Raw genomic sequence first — 14,939 nt, 5'->3', positions numbered from 1 at the left:
ACCGAACCCCGCCCGCGCTCAGCTAGCGGGCCGTGGCGCCCGCCTCCGCCCGCCAGCCCTCACCTCGCCCCGAACGCGGCCTCTGGGAGTCAGCGTCCTCCTGCCGCGCCGCCGCGCCCCCTGCAGCCTCCTCCGCAACCTTAGCCCACCGGGTGGACCGGCCCCAGTCGCCGGCGGCCCAGGCGCAGGTAGGCGACGGTGCGCATGCGCAATTCTTGAACTTCCATTCGCTGCTGCTAAGCGACAGCCGCAGAACCGGCCAATCCTGGAGCGCCTCCACCTCCCGTTCCCGACGGAGTCGTGAATGAAATGGTTCTTAAAGGGCTGCGACCCAAAAGTAGAGGGGGCGTGGTTGGGGCGCGCAGGTTCCAGCTTCTTTCCCATCTCCCGGCTCTCACCCGCGTGGGTTTGCAGTCCAAGCCTGAAATTTCCACGTCCGGAGATGCGAGGAGGCTTCGTAGTCTAAGCTCGTGTCCTGCTGGGATAGTGGATAGCACTGACGAGCGGAGGCGGGGAGGTTCCGCGGGACGGCGCGACACGCCCGGGGCGTGGATCCAGCTGTCTGCTCGTTTAGGCGTGAGATCTGAGATAGGCAAACCAAAGAGCAGAGCCTCCTGCCACCCTGGATGAGGTGCCAAAGTCCGACTCCAGCGGGACACCCTCCAGCCTAGAGGCGGAAGCCCTCGCAGATGGATGGCTGGCTGAAGGGAGATTGGGGAACAGAGTTTGTCCCTTTATCCATTCAACAAACTTTGAGCACCTGCTCTGTGCCAGACACAATGCCAGGCACTAGGGACACAGCGAGGAACTCCTGACACTAAGAACTATGTTAAGAGAGGAGGGCAGAGTGAGAGCACACATCAAACAATTTCACAACACATATTTAAATACCAACTGAGATACGTGCTCTTCAGAGAGGAGCAAGGTTTTTGAGAGAATTTACAGGAGATTCTGGCCTGGACTCGCGGTCCAAGGAGGCTGCCCTGAGAACATGACACTGGCTGAGCGGTAGCTAACTAGGCAAAGGCAAGAAGAGTCTTTCCAACAGAGAGAACAGTATGCATAAGGAACTGTATGTAGAAGACAGCGGGTCTCCTTTGAGGGGTGAAAAGAAGCTCAGAGAGGGGGATGGGGAGTTAGTGTTTAATAGGCACAGAATTTCAGTTGGGGAAGATGAAAAAGTTGTGCAAATGGATGGTGGTGATGGTTGCACAACAATGTAAATGTCCTAACTGTCACAGAACTATACATTTTAAAATGGGGCCGGGCGCAGTGGCATAGTGGTTAAGTTCCAGCACTCCACTTCAGCGGCCTGGGTTCCCAGGCCCGGACCTAGCACCGCTAGTCAAACCATGCTGTGGCAGTGTCCCACATAAAAGAGAGGAAGATTGGCACAGATGTGAGCTCAGCCACAATCTTCCTCAAGCAAAAAGAGGAAGATTGGCAACAGATGTTAGCTTGGGGCCAATCTTCCTCACAAAAACAAAAACAAAAAAATGAAATAAAGTGTACAGTTGAATATATATTTTTTAAATGGTTAAAATGGTAAATTTCATGTTATGTATATTTTGCCATAAAAAAAGGAAAGAAAGAAGAGAAACTCAGTGTTTAGAGAGTAAAGGAGTAAAGTGAGAGCCACTAGAGAGACTAGAAGAGGTAAAACCATGTAGGATCTTGCAGCTATGGTAGAAAGTTTAGGATAGCAGAAAAATGATGAAATTTGCATTTTGTAAAAATCTCTTTGGCTGCTGAAGTTAAGATCAAAATGGAGAAGGCTCATGAAGTTGTGGTGGGCCCAGCTGGGAAGCCAGTGCAGTGGTCTAGGGAAAAGAAGATGGAGCTGGCGTTTACTGAAGTGCTGGTGAAGAGGCAGAGAACTGGGCAGTCTGCAGAGAAATGTAGGAACAAAATCAACAAGCCTCGGTGATGAATTGAATGTGAAAGAGGGACAAAATAGCTTCAAGGATGATGCCATTGTTCAGCCTTGAGTGAAAGGAGGGATTCATAGGTATGGAGAACACTGGAAGAGGATTTGATTTTGCAGAGAAGATAGATCACTAGGTCCATCTTAGACAACGTGAATTTGAGGCACCTTTGAGACTTCTGGTTGGGATGTCGGCGTACACAGTTGAATGTACGGGTTGAAGTTCAATGTAGAGGTCCGGGCTGGACATAGACTTTTGAAAGTCATCACCACATGGGTGAAAACTGAAGCAGGACTTATATAGACAGAGAAAAATTACAAAATGAAAATGGAAGAGAGTTATGATAGAGTCCAAAATGGCCTCCAGGGATCCCCACGTCCTGGTATTCACACCCTTGTGTAGTCCTCTCCCACAGTTGAGTCAGGGTTGGCCTGTGTGACAAGTGATCATGAGGCTAGGTCATCAAAGGCAGAAAGGAGAAAAATCATGAGATTTGGTTGGTAAAAGAGGTTGAAACCCCTGCAGTATGTACCAGGAAAGAGGCTAGAATTCCCTCTCAAAAGTGCCTTCACACAGGTGAATGAAGACCTGTCCTTCACTCCACAGGTCACGAAATACAAGGTTTTGGCCTAGATGGAGAGAAAAAATTGGAGCTAGACCCACAAAAACTTAGAGCTTTCACACGTGAAGCCTCGCGCTCTCAGAACCTGCAGTGTGAGTGCTTTAGAATAGGGCTTTGCACCCTCTGATGGTGCAGTTGGTGTGGCTCAGGCACCACAGTGGATTGGGAAACTGGTGAGATGTGGAAGCTGAAGTCCTAGCCCTCTTCTCCAGTCATTGGTCATTTTGGCTCCAAGCTCCAGAGGCTTTCTCTTCTAGGCCTCTTCATCCCTTTGCTTCCAGGGTCACACCCTAGACTGCTGCATCACCACAGAAGAGCTCCACCTCTGAAGTTGGCAATGCAGATATCTGAGCTCTGACCTGTCCTTCAGCTGTTCTCTGAATTCCTCCCACTGTTCTCTGGCCTGCAGAAGCCTCCAGTCCACTTGTCCTACCCGGTCTTCATTTCCTTCCCCATCAGCTGAAAGTCCAGAGTCCATCACTTCCATCTCATTCTTCCCAATATGCTTACCTCTATTGTGCAGTTATCCTTCTGTCACACCTGCCTGGCAGCACTCCAACGCTGGAGAAATCCAACCTCTGCCTCCTCTGAATCTGCTCCTGGGCTGTAAGTGCTGCTGGACAAAATCTCATGACCACACAGATCAGTACTATGTATGTACATTGCCAGCCTCAACGAGGTTCTCCACACTGCCCAGCAGTCCTGTGTTTGCCAGGTCAGCTCTCTCTCCAATTCTCCCCAACACTAACTTCAAAATCTCCTGCATGTTCCCCAGATCTTCCACTCTTCAGCCCTGCCCCTTTCTCTCCCATGCCTCCTTCAACCAGGAAAGAGCAACCATTAAAGTGATGTCCCTCAGCTCCTGCCAACGTCTCTCCCTCCAACTACCAACTTCTTTCGCTCTTCCCCTTTACAGCCAAACTTCTTGGAAAAATTGGCCTACATTTGAAGACTCCATTGCTTCATCTTTCCCTGAATTTCTCAGTCTCCTGCAATTCTGACTTCTGCCTCACCACGTCACTGAAATTTCCCTCATTAAGGACATTAAAGATCTAGTCTCCAGGCTGGCCCTGTGGCCAAGTGGTTAAGTTCGTGCACTCACCTTCGGCAGCCTAGGGTTGTGCTGGCCCGGATCCCGGGCGCAGACATGGTGCCACTCATCAAACCATGCTGAGGCAACATCCCACACAGCACAACTAGAAGGACCTACAACTAGAATGTACAACTATGTACTAGGGGGCTTTGGGGAGAAAGAAAAGAAAAAAAACCCCAGAAGATTGGCAATAGATGTTAGCTCAGGTGCCAATGTTTAAAAAAAAAAAAAAAGATCTAGTCTTTATCTTGCTTGACCTTTCAACAGCGTGTGTCATTGCTGTCTTATCTTGCTGTCTCAGTCCCTCTTTTTTCTTGAGCTACATGACCCCTTCACTCTCCTGGATTTCCTCTTATATCTCTGGTCTCTTTCTCCCCTTGTTCTCCTTTGTAGCTTCTTTTCCTCTGCCATGAGGGAAACCAACACACTCTCCTTGAGCAGTCTTACCCACTGCATGGTTCCAGTCATTTTCTATAAGTGATGCTTCTCAAAGCTTATACTTCCAGCCCAGCTGTTGGCCCTGAGTTCCAGACCCAAATGGCCAGCCACAAGCTTCAACATCTCCATTTGACATCACCTCAAACTGCACAAGTCTACAGCTGAATTTATCACTCTCACTTCCAGTCCAGCTTCTTTGCTGCTATTCCCTACCTCCATAAATGGCATCACCAGTCTCTCGTTTGCTCAAGCCAGAACCCTGGAAGTCACCCCTCATTGCTTCTTCTCCCTCTCCCTCTCCCCCATGAAGTCATTAAGGCCTGTCAAGCCTACTCCTAATGTCTTTCAAATGCACACACTTCTTTGTTCATTGTTCCCACCATTTCTGGCCTGCACCCCTGCAGCAGCCCTCCCACTGATCTTGTTACTTCTCATCTGGCTTCCCTACATGCCTTTCACCATATTACAGCCAGGAAAACTCTATAATGCATCTCTGACTTTATCACACTTCTGCCTAAAATCATCCATTGCTCCCATTGCCCCTGGGAGAGAGTCCAGACTCCGAGCATCTGCCACCTGCTTTACCTCCACTTCCTCTTCACACTGAGACATTTTTCTCTCCTGGAGGGCTTTCTCTGTATGCTGGACCAGGTTGACCCCCTGCACCTGCTCCACCTTAATACCATCTCATGTTATTGTCATTTGTCTAAACAGGAATAGGACTGAGGAGGACTAAGCAAGCCCTGCACCCTGCTCCTAATGGTGCCTCCTCTGCTCACTCTGTTATCTGCAGAACCTCTGTGGGCTTTTCCTGGGGAGGGACCCTGGTATAGGGTTAAAGTACAGGTTTGGGGAACAGGAAGCCCCAAGTCCTGGCCCAGCTCAGGCATGTTGCCCCACTTCGCTTACTGGGTTTACCCCTCTGTGAAATGGGATGAAAGCTGTCTCCTCACAGAGTTAAATAAGAGGATTGTGGAGGGAGACCCCAGCAAAGCAAATGTGCCTGCTCTGGATCAGGGCAACTGCTCAGGGAAATGAAGCTCTAGGAGGCAGAATTGCCCCCAGACCCCTTTTGAGGAGTTAAGGCTTCCAAGATCTCCCTCCTAAATGAAGTGGCTGCTGCTCACTCTTGTGCTGCAGGGAAAACCAGCCTGTGCCCATATCCAACATGGATGGGCTGGAGCAGAGAGAAGACAACTACTTCAGAGTTTTAGTAACCAGCAGTAACTTTGTGGCCCAGGAGGGTAGGCCCAGCTTCCTCCTTGTACCTGGTGGCTAACTCCCTCTAGTGCACAGGCAGTATGGAGTAGTGGTTAAGAGCAAGGGTTCTAAAGCCAGACTGCCTGTGTTCAGATAGTGGCTTTGCCCTCAATAGCGATGAGACCTTGGGCATGTTACTTAACCTCTGTTTTCTCATCTGTAAAGTGGAGAAAATAATAGTTCTTTTTAGTGTTGAAAAATAAGTATTATTATTACTACTAATAAGTATTATTATTGTCCAAATTAAAAATAGTTATATATGCAAGTTTCTCCCTCAGCAAAGAGTAGAGCTGACACCAGTGTTTTCATTGGCCCTGCAGGATTTGGCTTGGCGGGAGGCAACGTCCAGGGTCAAGCTCCAGACGCAGGCCTGGAGACACCAGAGTGATGTCGAAAGAGGAGTGTACTTGGAAACAGATATCTGGGTTCCAGCCACGATTCCCACGTGACCCCAGGCAAGGTGCTCCTGCAGATAGAGCGCACAGAGCCTAAGAGGCGAGGCGGTGACGTCGGGCCCCGCCCCCCAGGTTAACTTCCCAGACAGCGCAAACGCAAAGGATGGGCAAACAGCTCCTGAGCCGCAGGCGCGGGGGCCCGAGGAGGACGCTCTTGCGCGCCCAATCGCAAATGACGTTCCTCCTGTTCCCCGCCCTCCAGGCGGAAGGACCCAATCAACGTTGAGAGCGTAGGCCCCCACCTATCGTGGGGTCCTGCTGCGGCCCCATTGCTTCGGGAGCTGCTGGTTGGCTCCGGTCTGGATGCGGGGTCCGAGGCAGGGTTCCAATCTGGCTTCAAGGGATGTCGGTGGCCTTTGTACCGGACTGGCTGAGAGGCAAGGCGGAAGTCAATCAGGAGACCATCCAGCGGGTGAGCGCTAACGCAGACAGAGACAAAGGGTTCCTTAAATTGAGATCCCCAAGGGCTACGGGTGCGGGGAGCTGCTTGGAGTGAGCGGCATCCGCGCTGAGTCTTGGGGTGTGCTTAAGCTGTTGACTTGGAGGGGTTTGGAGTGAGATGGGGACGAAATCAACAAAGCCGGAGGGCTGGACAGTCCAGCAGTGGGGGGAGGGTCAGTGCACCCCGCTGTCCCCATGTCGCCCTGCACTGACCCTTTCTATGATCTTTCAGCTCCTGGAGGAGAATGACCAGCTGATCCGCTGTATCGTGGAGTATCAGAATAAGGGCCGGGCGAATGAGTGTGTCCAGTAAGTCCCCCCCTCCTCCCCCGACTTTTGAGTGAAGAAGCCAGTGAGGTGATAAAGCAGCTGTTCTGAACTTGGAGTCTTGGGTGATTATCGCCGATGGGGCTCAGAGAGGTTACTTAGCTGCCCAAGACCATACGGACAGGACATTGTGAAGCCTGGAGTCAGACGCAGCTCCCTCCTCAAAACTTGAATTATGTTTATTGCAAAGCTTTCTTCACGTGAAGCCATGTCAGCCTATGACAACAGGGATAGGGAGGGGAGCACACGGAAAACTAGTCTCAGGAGATGAGAGCAGTGGCTGCTTGCTCATCATGGATCCCTGGCTCATCCTTTTTCTGTTAAGGGAGGGGGTCAGACCATTTGCCTGCTAAGTTCCCTCCCATTTCTAACTTGGAGTCAGTCTATAACACACACAAAGACCAATAAAAGATTTCCAAGTTGAGCCAAAGGTGAATCTTGCATACTAATTTAATGTGCCCTCTTGCCATATACCAAAATGAGAGGAAATGGTCTGTCTCTTTTCTAAATGAAGTCCAAGAGTTATGCCACATTTATTATAGAAATGTTTATTATTTCATTTTTACTGAAGACATGTTTAAGAAAGCCATGCTTTTCACACTCCCTAAAAAAATCACCCACAATCTTTCATTGAATAGGTCAGTGGAATAGTAGAGATAGCCATCTCTGGCTAAGTCTCTACATTTGACTCTGGCATTTGATAATTTACTTATTACAGTTTATATTCAACAGTTTCTCATTTTCCTATATGGAAAATAGTTGCAAAACATTCCATTTGGTTTAGTGCTTCTCAACCTCTGGATAAGAAAGTTACCAAAATCTCCTAGTGGGCTTTTTCAGTCACACAGGCCTATGCTTCCTGCCCCCTGTCTGATTTGTCTTCCTGAGTGGGGAGCTGTACCCTGTGATTGAGAATCGCTACAGCAATTCTGGAAATGTCTCATCCCCTCTTTAAGTTTGTTCAACAGGTATTTTATAAGGACTACTGAGTACTAGGCACTGTGTCAGCTACTGGGGAATCAGTATCAAAACAGCTCTGCTCTCATGGAGCTTACATTCTAGACTCTAGAATCTAGAGGGGGAAATCATATAATCAGGCAGATACCAATATGTGATTCAAATAAGAATAAAGCAGGATAAGGAGGGGGCACTATTTTATACAGCGTATCTGATGTGACATTTCAGAAAACAGCTGAAGTGAGGGAGCCAGCTATGCAGATATGTGAAGCAGAGGGAGCACCAGGGGGAAAGTTCCCAGGCTGAAGCCTGATGGAGATCTTCAAGTCACTGTAAGGAGGCCAGTGTGGCCAGAACTCAGTGAGCAAAGGGAAAGTGGTAGGAGATGAGATCAGAGAGGTAGCTAGAGGCCCTGATCATGGAGGGCCTTGCAGGCCCTGAGAAGGGCTCAGCTTTACGCAGAATGAAATGGGAGCCTTTGGAGGGTTTTAAACAGAGCTATGGCATGATCTTGACTTAGTACAGTGATCACTCAGGCTGCTATGTGCGGAATAGAGTAGGGGTGCAAAGGCAGAGCAGGGACACCAGTTAGGAGACTGATCCAGTACAAGAGTCAAAGCAAGAAGTGTTAGTGGCTTGGCCTAGAGAGGTGGCTGTGGAAGTGATAGGTGAGAACAAGTAAGATTCTGGATAAATTTTCCTTGAATGTGTTAAACAAGAAGGTTGATAACAGTGAGTCATTCAATCATTGGATGAGCCATTCCACTAGAGTGGGTAAATTCTTTTCCGGTTTTTTGTTCATGTTCAGTAAAATTAAGCCTCTAATTTTTGCCTGTTTTTCACCCATAGGTACCAGCATGTATTACATAGAAACCTCATTTATTTGGCCACCATCGCAGATGCCAACCCAACCAGTGCTTCAAAAACAATGGAATAATCTTCCAGTTGACTGTTGTGAGAAGTAATTGAATGTAATCCATTTCCTATGAAACGGAGACAGGATCTTTACCAACTCAACTGCTTAAAACATGAATGAAACCTCTATGGCCCTTTTTAAAATGTGAAAATGTGAAGAAAGCTACTAAATTAACTTTATTCTCAATGTAAATATTTATTTTAATAATTAAGCAGATTCCCATAATTAAGTTGACTCCAGGTGTCCTCTTTCCTGAAACAGGCATGTCTGGATAACAAAGACATCATGAGCTCTTCAAGTCTGCCTTTTTACTTTCAACCTGAAGAGGAAACTGAGCAGATGTTGGGCAATTGGCAGGAATTGGCAAGACTCCCGACTGAGACCCTGCCAAATGGATATGCTGCTCCGTCCTACCAGTTTATAGCCATGGACTCCCTGACTGCTCTTTTCAGGTTGCTTTGAAATAAAGCTTGCCTTTGCACAAGAGAATGATAGTGAGGTATAGAAATTTTCATGTAGTAATTATTCCATTTGGTTTTCCAGAAAAACTGTAAGGACTTAAAAATATATGTAACAATACCATTATCATTGCTAACAAAATTAATAGTAATTCTTAATTATTATCTAATATCATCTAATAATAGCTGATGTTATGGGGAAGAAAAATATCTTTTCCTTCAATCCTTTTAACGTTCTCAGCTGGGGCTCTATAACAAGACATTAACAAAAGAAAAGCGTGCAAATTTATTTAATATAAGTTTTATGACATGGAGGCTTTCAAAGAAACAGTTAAACCTGAGTGTTTTTATACTAGGCTTGTTGAAGAGTGGAAAGTTGTGGGAAAATGTGATAGGACAAAAGGCTATAAGCTAGGTGTAGTAAACTGGGGGAAACTTTTCCTTCCAATTCCCAGTGTCCCTCGGTCTTCAGAGATGAGCATGCTCCTTTCCTTTGGTATAGGAATGGCAGCTCTAATATGAGGGTCCTATGACCAGCTTCATGGGAGAGTTCTTCCAGCATCGGCCATTTCTCAGATTCCTTCAGCTTAAAATATTCAATTTGCCATATTTTGGGGTAGCATATCCTAAACCCTGTCAATGTTCACTTTCCTTCACTTATCACAGAATGTGTTTGTTGATTTGTCTGAATCAGGTTCAAAACAAGATTCACACGCTGCATTTTGTTGATGTCCCTTAAGTCTCTCCAAAAATACTTAACAGGCCGGCTTGGTGGTGCAGCAGTTAAGTTCATGCACTCTGCTTTGGCGGCCCGGAGTTTGCCGGTTCAGACTCCAGGCCTGGACCTGTGTACTGCTGATCAAGCCATGCTTTGGCAGGAAGATGGACACGGATGTTAGCTCAGGGTCAGTCTTCCTCAGCAAAAACAGGAGGATTGGCAGCAGATGTTACCTCAGGGCTAATCTTCCTCAAAAAAAATAAATAAATAACAGTTCCCCCTCTTTTTTTCTTTGCCATTTGTTGAAAAACTTAGATCATTTGCCCTAAAATTTCTCACGTTCTGCATTTGCCTAGTTGTATCCCTGTGGTGTCATTAAATATGTCCCACTCTTGCCCATTTTTCCTGTAAACTGGTAGATCGAGAGGCTCATTCATACTCAGGTTCTATTATTTTTGGTGTGAATACATCATAGACAGTGATAAGTACTTGCTTTGCATCGCATCAGGAAGTGACCCGTTTGACTTCTCAAGTTCCCAATAACCTTTCACTTAAATTATGATCTACCCAGCTTTGATCTATGATTTCATTAGGAATCGCATACTGGTGATTTTCTATTTTATCATTCTTTCTGCCTTTATTAGCTATGTTCTATAAAGAACTTTCCCTCTGAGAGACTTATCTGTAAACTGAGGCAAAGAGATTCCTGTAAGTGAACCCAAAATTAGACCCTCACGTTCTTGGCTGCTTCTGTTGGAGTCAAGGGTTGTGATCCAGGGAGGCTGTAATGTGTAAATGGTGAAGAAAGACCTTATTTTGAATCCTAGATCTATCACAACCTCCGAAAGCTCTGTTTTCTCACTTCTAAAATGGGGAAAATGGAAGCGGTATTTGCCTCCTGAGGTTGTCAGATTGAGATAATGCGGTTGAGAGCTGGGTAAATAGTCAAGTGTGTTAGCTCTGATGTGTTATCTGAAGTTTCTGGCCCTTTCTAGGCCTTCCCAATTCTGGGAAGGAGCTAGTTTTTTGCTCCCTCACCCATTCTGCCATCCTTAGGATTCTAGCCCATTATTGGTCCCTCTCTCCTCCACTGTTCATGGGGTTGGTGCCCATACCATGTGCCATGTGGGCTGCTCATGGAGCTATTCCAGTCAGCAAATAGGGTGGATGCTATGGAATGTTTTTAGTTTTGAATTAGTTGCTAACATTTAAAGATAAAAAGATTTCCCATTAGAAATGCAAGTCAAAACTACAGTAAGATATCACCTTACACCCGTTAGAATGGCTAAAATAACAAATGTTGGAGAGGTTGTGGAGAAAAAGGGACCCTCAAACACTGCTGGTGGGAATGCAAACTGGTGCAGCCACTATGGAAAACAGTATGGAGATTTCTCAAAAAATTAACAATAGGAATACCATATGACCCAGCCATCCCACTACTGGGTATCTATCCAAAGAACTTGAAATCAGCAATTCAGAGACCCATGCATCCCTATGTTCATTGCAGCATTATTCACAATAGCCCAGATGTGGAAGCAACCTAAGTGCCCATTGACTGATGATTGGATAAAGAAGATATGGTGTGTATATATATATATACAATGGAATACTACTCAGCCACAAAAAGGATAAAATCGTCCCATGACAACAACATGGATGGACCTTCAGGTATTATTTTAAGCAAAATAAGCCAGATAGAGAAAGACAATCTCTGTATGACTCCACTCATATATGGAAGATAAACACATGGACAAAGAGAACAGATTAGTGGTTACCAGGGAAAAAGGGGGAGTAAGGAGTGGGCACAAAGGGTGAAGTGGTGCATCTATAATATGACTGACAAATAATGTACAACTGAAATTTCACAAGGTTGTAAACTGTCATAACCTCAATAAAAATAAAATAGGAAAAAAAGATTTCTCATTAAAGCCTGGATTTCTGGCAATGCTAGGCTTACAGATCCACATGGCAACCATCGGCTGGAGTGGGCTGGCAGCTGCTTCTCTTTACTAGGCAGCTTGACTTGTTTACACAGGGCCTGGCACTGGCCGGAATGTGCACGCTGGCTGATGTTCCGATTTGGGCCTCCCCAAAAGCAGAGACTGAGACAAGGCCCTGGGTGCAGGAGATTTATTTAGGACATGGTCTCAAGAAGCAGGAGTAAGGCAGGGAGGAGAGTGAGACAGGGATGAGGAAAAGCCACTAAAAGGGTGTGTTACTGAGGTCACTGCTATAGGCAATAGGGGCTCAGTTCTGCAGGGACATCTGAGAAACATGCAGAATGATCCAGAAGTGTCCACATGAGAGACACTAGTTGGGATGGTCTGCAGCAGAGTTAGCTCCCCTACACTAACAAGGAGCCTTTGTGGGCCCCTAGACATCGGAGCAGGCAGGAGGAAGTAGAAAGCTGCAGGGCAGCCCCTGTGGTGGGCTTCTGCCAGCACCAAGTGAGTCTTGCCTTGTCAGAACTGTCTGCTATTGGCTGCAGCCCATATTAGAGGTGGGCAAGGGTCTGTGACAGAGCAGCAGAGGCTCCAGTGCTGGGGAGTACGGGCTCTGCACCAGCCAGTGTGGCCTACAGCAGTTAAATCCAGCCTCCTGCATGGCAGGGGAGCAGCCTTGAGGACAAAGCCCAGCTCTCCTCCAGAGGGAAGGGGTCTGTGACCTGCAGTGTTCCCCTCCCTTTGTTTCTTGGAAGGATATTTCCACATGCAGGGGACTGAATGAGGGCAAATCAGAAGCCACTGAGAACAGCTGAGGCTACTTTAGCCACAGTTTACCCTACACTCCAAAGGTCCCGTATCTGGGGAGACACTGGAGAAGCTGGCGCAGGCCAGCTAGCTGTCATCGTATGTACCCCAGCCCATCTCTACCTGTCTGCTTCAGAGACAGCCTGAAGCATAAGCATCTGCCATTCCTCTTGAAGGATCTAGAACGCAATATAGTTGTAAAGATGATTTAAAAAGGCAAAGACCAAACCTGACCAGACTTTATTAGCCACTCTCTCTTCTGAGGACCTCCTGCTTCAAGAACTAAACCTTCACTCAGCCTGTCAGCCCTTTCCCAACTCTCAGGGTCAAGCTGATCTCCCAACAGCCTACACAGTGTCTGAGCCTGTTCTCTTGGGGGTCCAAGCATGCTTCTCAGGATTTGCAACTGTGGTGACTTCTGTCGTTATCACACTTTCCTGGGAGAGGATATGGCAGCTAAAACAGCAGATAACTTTAGATCAGATTTCTTTCACAAAATGTTATTTTTCCAATTCCTCCTGAGGCTTCTTGACACCCCAGTGTAACCTCTGGGGACAACAATATGGCTAGGGAGGAAATGATGTTCAGTGGGATCTCATGTGCCCATGAACCTTTGCAATAAACTTCCATTACTGAAGATGATCTGAGTATATTTCTTAAGCCGGGTACATAGTATCTTCATTTTATTGTTACTCCAACACTAATATATATATTGTTTTGATTCATTTCCGTTTTAATAAAAGCAATTTTAAGAAGTTAGTTAACCTGTCACTTCTGTTCCCAATTAAAATCCCACAGATTCCTCTGGAATCTAGATGTTCTCTTCACTCACTAGGACCTTCTCTTTTCTTCCTAAATGTTTAATAAGAGTCTGGGATCCAAGGGCAGGTTGTTTGCATTTCTGCTTGTGATTAATTCACTCATTCACTCAAAAAATATTGATCAACTATTGTGCTGAAGGTACTGCAGTGAGGAAACCAGATAATGTCCCTGCTCTCATGGAACCTTCATCCTTGTATAAAGAAGACGATACAGTATAAATAATCTGTATTTATGGGGGAGACACACAAAAGGAATATACATAATTAAGGAAAGCTCCACATGGCAATAAGTGCTCTGCAGAGAATTACAACAGGGTAATGTGCTGGAGAGTGTTTGGGTGGCTACTTTAAATTGTGGACTCAGGGACGAGCTGAGCAGGTAACACTGCAGCTCAGATATGAATGACAAGGAACCTGACATGTGACCATCAGGGCAGGCAGGCAGGCAGAAATAAGACCCTTCATTCTAACTGTTTTTTCCTCTCTTGGGTCCATTTATAGAGCAGTATTCACGTATGTGGTCATCAATTCAATTATAACGAGTCCTCATTTGACTAGGCCTTCAGAGGAAAGAAGAGGAGGAAGGGCACTGGGCCCTGCTTTCAGGGATCTCCCAATAACCCTGGCAAGATAAAAGAGACCCACACCCAGGCATGGTCTGGGGCACCATGCAGGACAAGAGATGCCTGAGAAATTCTCCAGATGTTGAGGCTGCAGGGATTCCATGTAGAAATTATCAAGCGCTTCTTACATGTCAGAGAGAGCCTATACTTTTCAATTCTTGAATACTCCTTTGTCTGCAAACAAAAAATTGCCAGTTGTAGCAGAAGCAATCAGCATCCCACTCTCATTTCTTGAACTTTACTCCAACTTCACTGAACTTTATTCCTTTAATTGTGCTCCAATTGCTTCCCAAACGTCCATATCTGTATCTCTATTCCTGAGGACTTTTCCTAAAACTGGAAGGCACTTTGCCCAGATGTAGCAGGCCAGAAGAATCTGGGGACTATCACCCCTGGGAGCAGCTCTCAACTAATGACTCTCAGGAAATGGAGTATTAATATCCCAGCTCCCTCACCCCTCCATGGGGATAATTCTGAGATGTTTCTTCTGTACTGGTTGCCAGAGTTCCTCAGCAGGATTCAGCTCTAGTCACCTGCTGTGATAGCTAGCTTAATAGCCCACACTTTACTGGCTACCTTCCTTGTTTCACTTCCCCACTCCCTGATTGGAGTTTCCTGGAATCATTTTCCAAGTAAGCAACTTGCATTCAAAACATTGTCTCAGAATCTTCTGAGGGAAACCACCAAGATACCAGTTGTCTAATGCCTTGCCCTTGGTGGGTAGACCCAGAAGGACTTGCTCAGCAAATGTAGCTGCCAAAAGCACCAGGGCAGATGAAAAATTTTTACTAAAACTCAATCTACTTGCAAAAACTAGTGTCTAGAAAAAGTGTCAGAGCCACAGACTCAAAGCAGAATTTAGAGGATGAAATGAGTAGACAAACAGGATCAACATAAAATGAGTAAGGAACCTGATGAGAAGTGTGTGTTATAGTGGATTTTTCATTTGAATGTGATGGAATCCAAGCTTCTGCCTAAAGAGAGTGAAGCAGCAGACATTTGTGAAAACACACCATCCTTTAAAACAAGTCAGTGGCAAAAAAAACCAGTTCCCTAAAAGGTCAAAAGATGGCTGTGGTATCCACAATTAAGGTGACTTCCTAGTTCGCAGCCATTGCCTCAGTGGCCATCTCTG

At 46.3% G+C, this 14,939-nt stretch overlaps 2 protein-coding genes across 5 annotated transcripts in view; one reads left to right on the top strand and one right to left on the bottom strand.

Annotated features, from left to right (window-relative positions):
- Nucleotides 1–14,939, bottom strand: part of SEC22C (SEC22 homolog C, vesicle trafficking protein) — a 48,985-nt gene that overhangs the window by 28,506 nt on the left and 5,540 nt on the right. The window contains exon 1 of one of the 3 annotated variants that reach the window (XM_070237916.1): nt 399–514. The exons of 1 other annotated variant lie outside the window; for it this stretch is intronic. The gene's annotated coding sequence lies outside the window, so the exon portion shown is untranslated. Of the gene's footprint in view, nt 1–63; nt 218–398; nt 515–14,939 lie in introns of those variants that run through there. One more of the 3 variants, XM_001501563.5, reaches the window with a different exon arrangement.
- SS18L2 (SS18 like 2) lies at nt 64–10,908 on the top strand. 2 transcript variants are annotated; one of them, XR_001378582.3, is made up of 5 exons: nt 64–188; nt 5,659–6,205; nt 6,467–6,543; nt 8,368–8,586; nt 8,696–10,908. XR_001378582.3 is itself a non-coding variant. In XM_001501559.6 (5 exons), exons 2-4 carry the CDS (start codon nt 6,137–6,139, stop codon nt 8,453–8,455), a joined length of 234 nt encoding a protein of 77 aa, XP_001501609.1. In that variant the 5' UTR covers nt 64–188; nt 5,659–6,136; the 3' UTR covers nt 8,456–8,479; nt 8,696–10,908. The 2 variants fall into 2 exon arrangements, 1 of the variants encoding a protein (XP_001501609.1); XM_001501559.6 differs by having other exon boundaries at nt 8,368–8,479.

The sequence above is a fragment of the Equus caballus genome, chromosome 16 (assembly GCF_041296265.1).
Source record: "Equus caballus isolate H_3958 breed thoroughbred chromosome 16, TB-T2T, whole genome shotgun sequence".
Taxonomy (NCBI): domain Eukaryota; kingdom Metazoa; phylum Chordata; class Mammalia; order Perissodactyla; family Equidae; genus Equus; species Equus caballus.
Note: the sequence above shows the minus strand (reverse complement) of the source record. Positions and strands in the feature narration are given on the sequence as shown.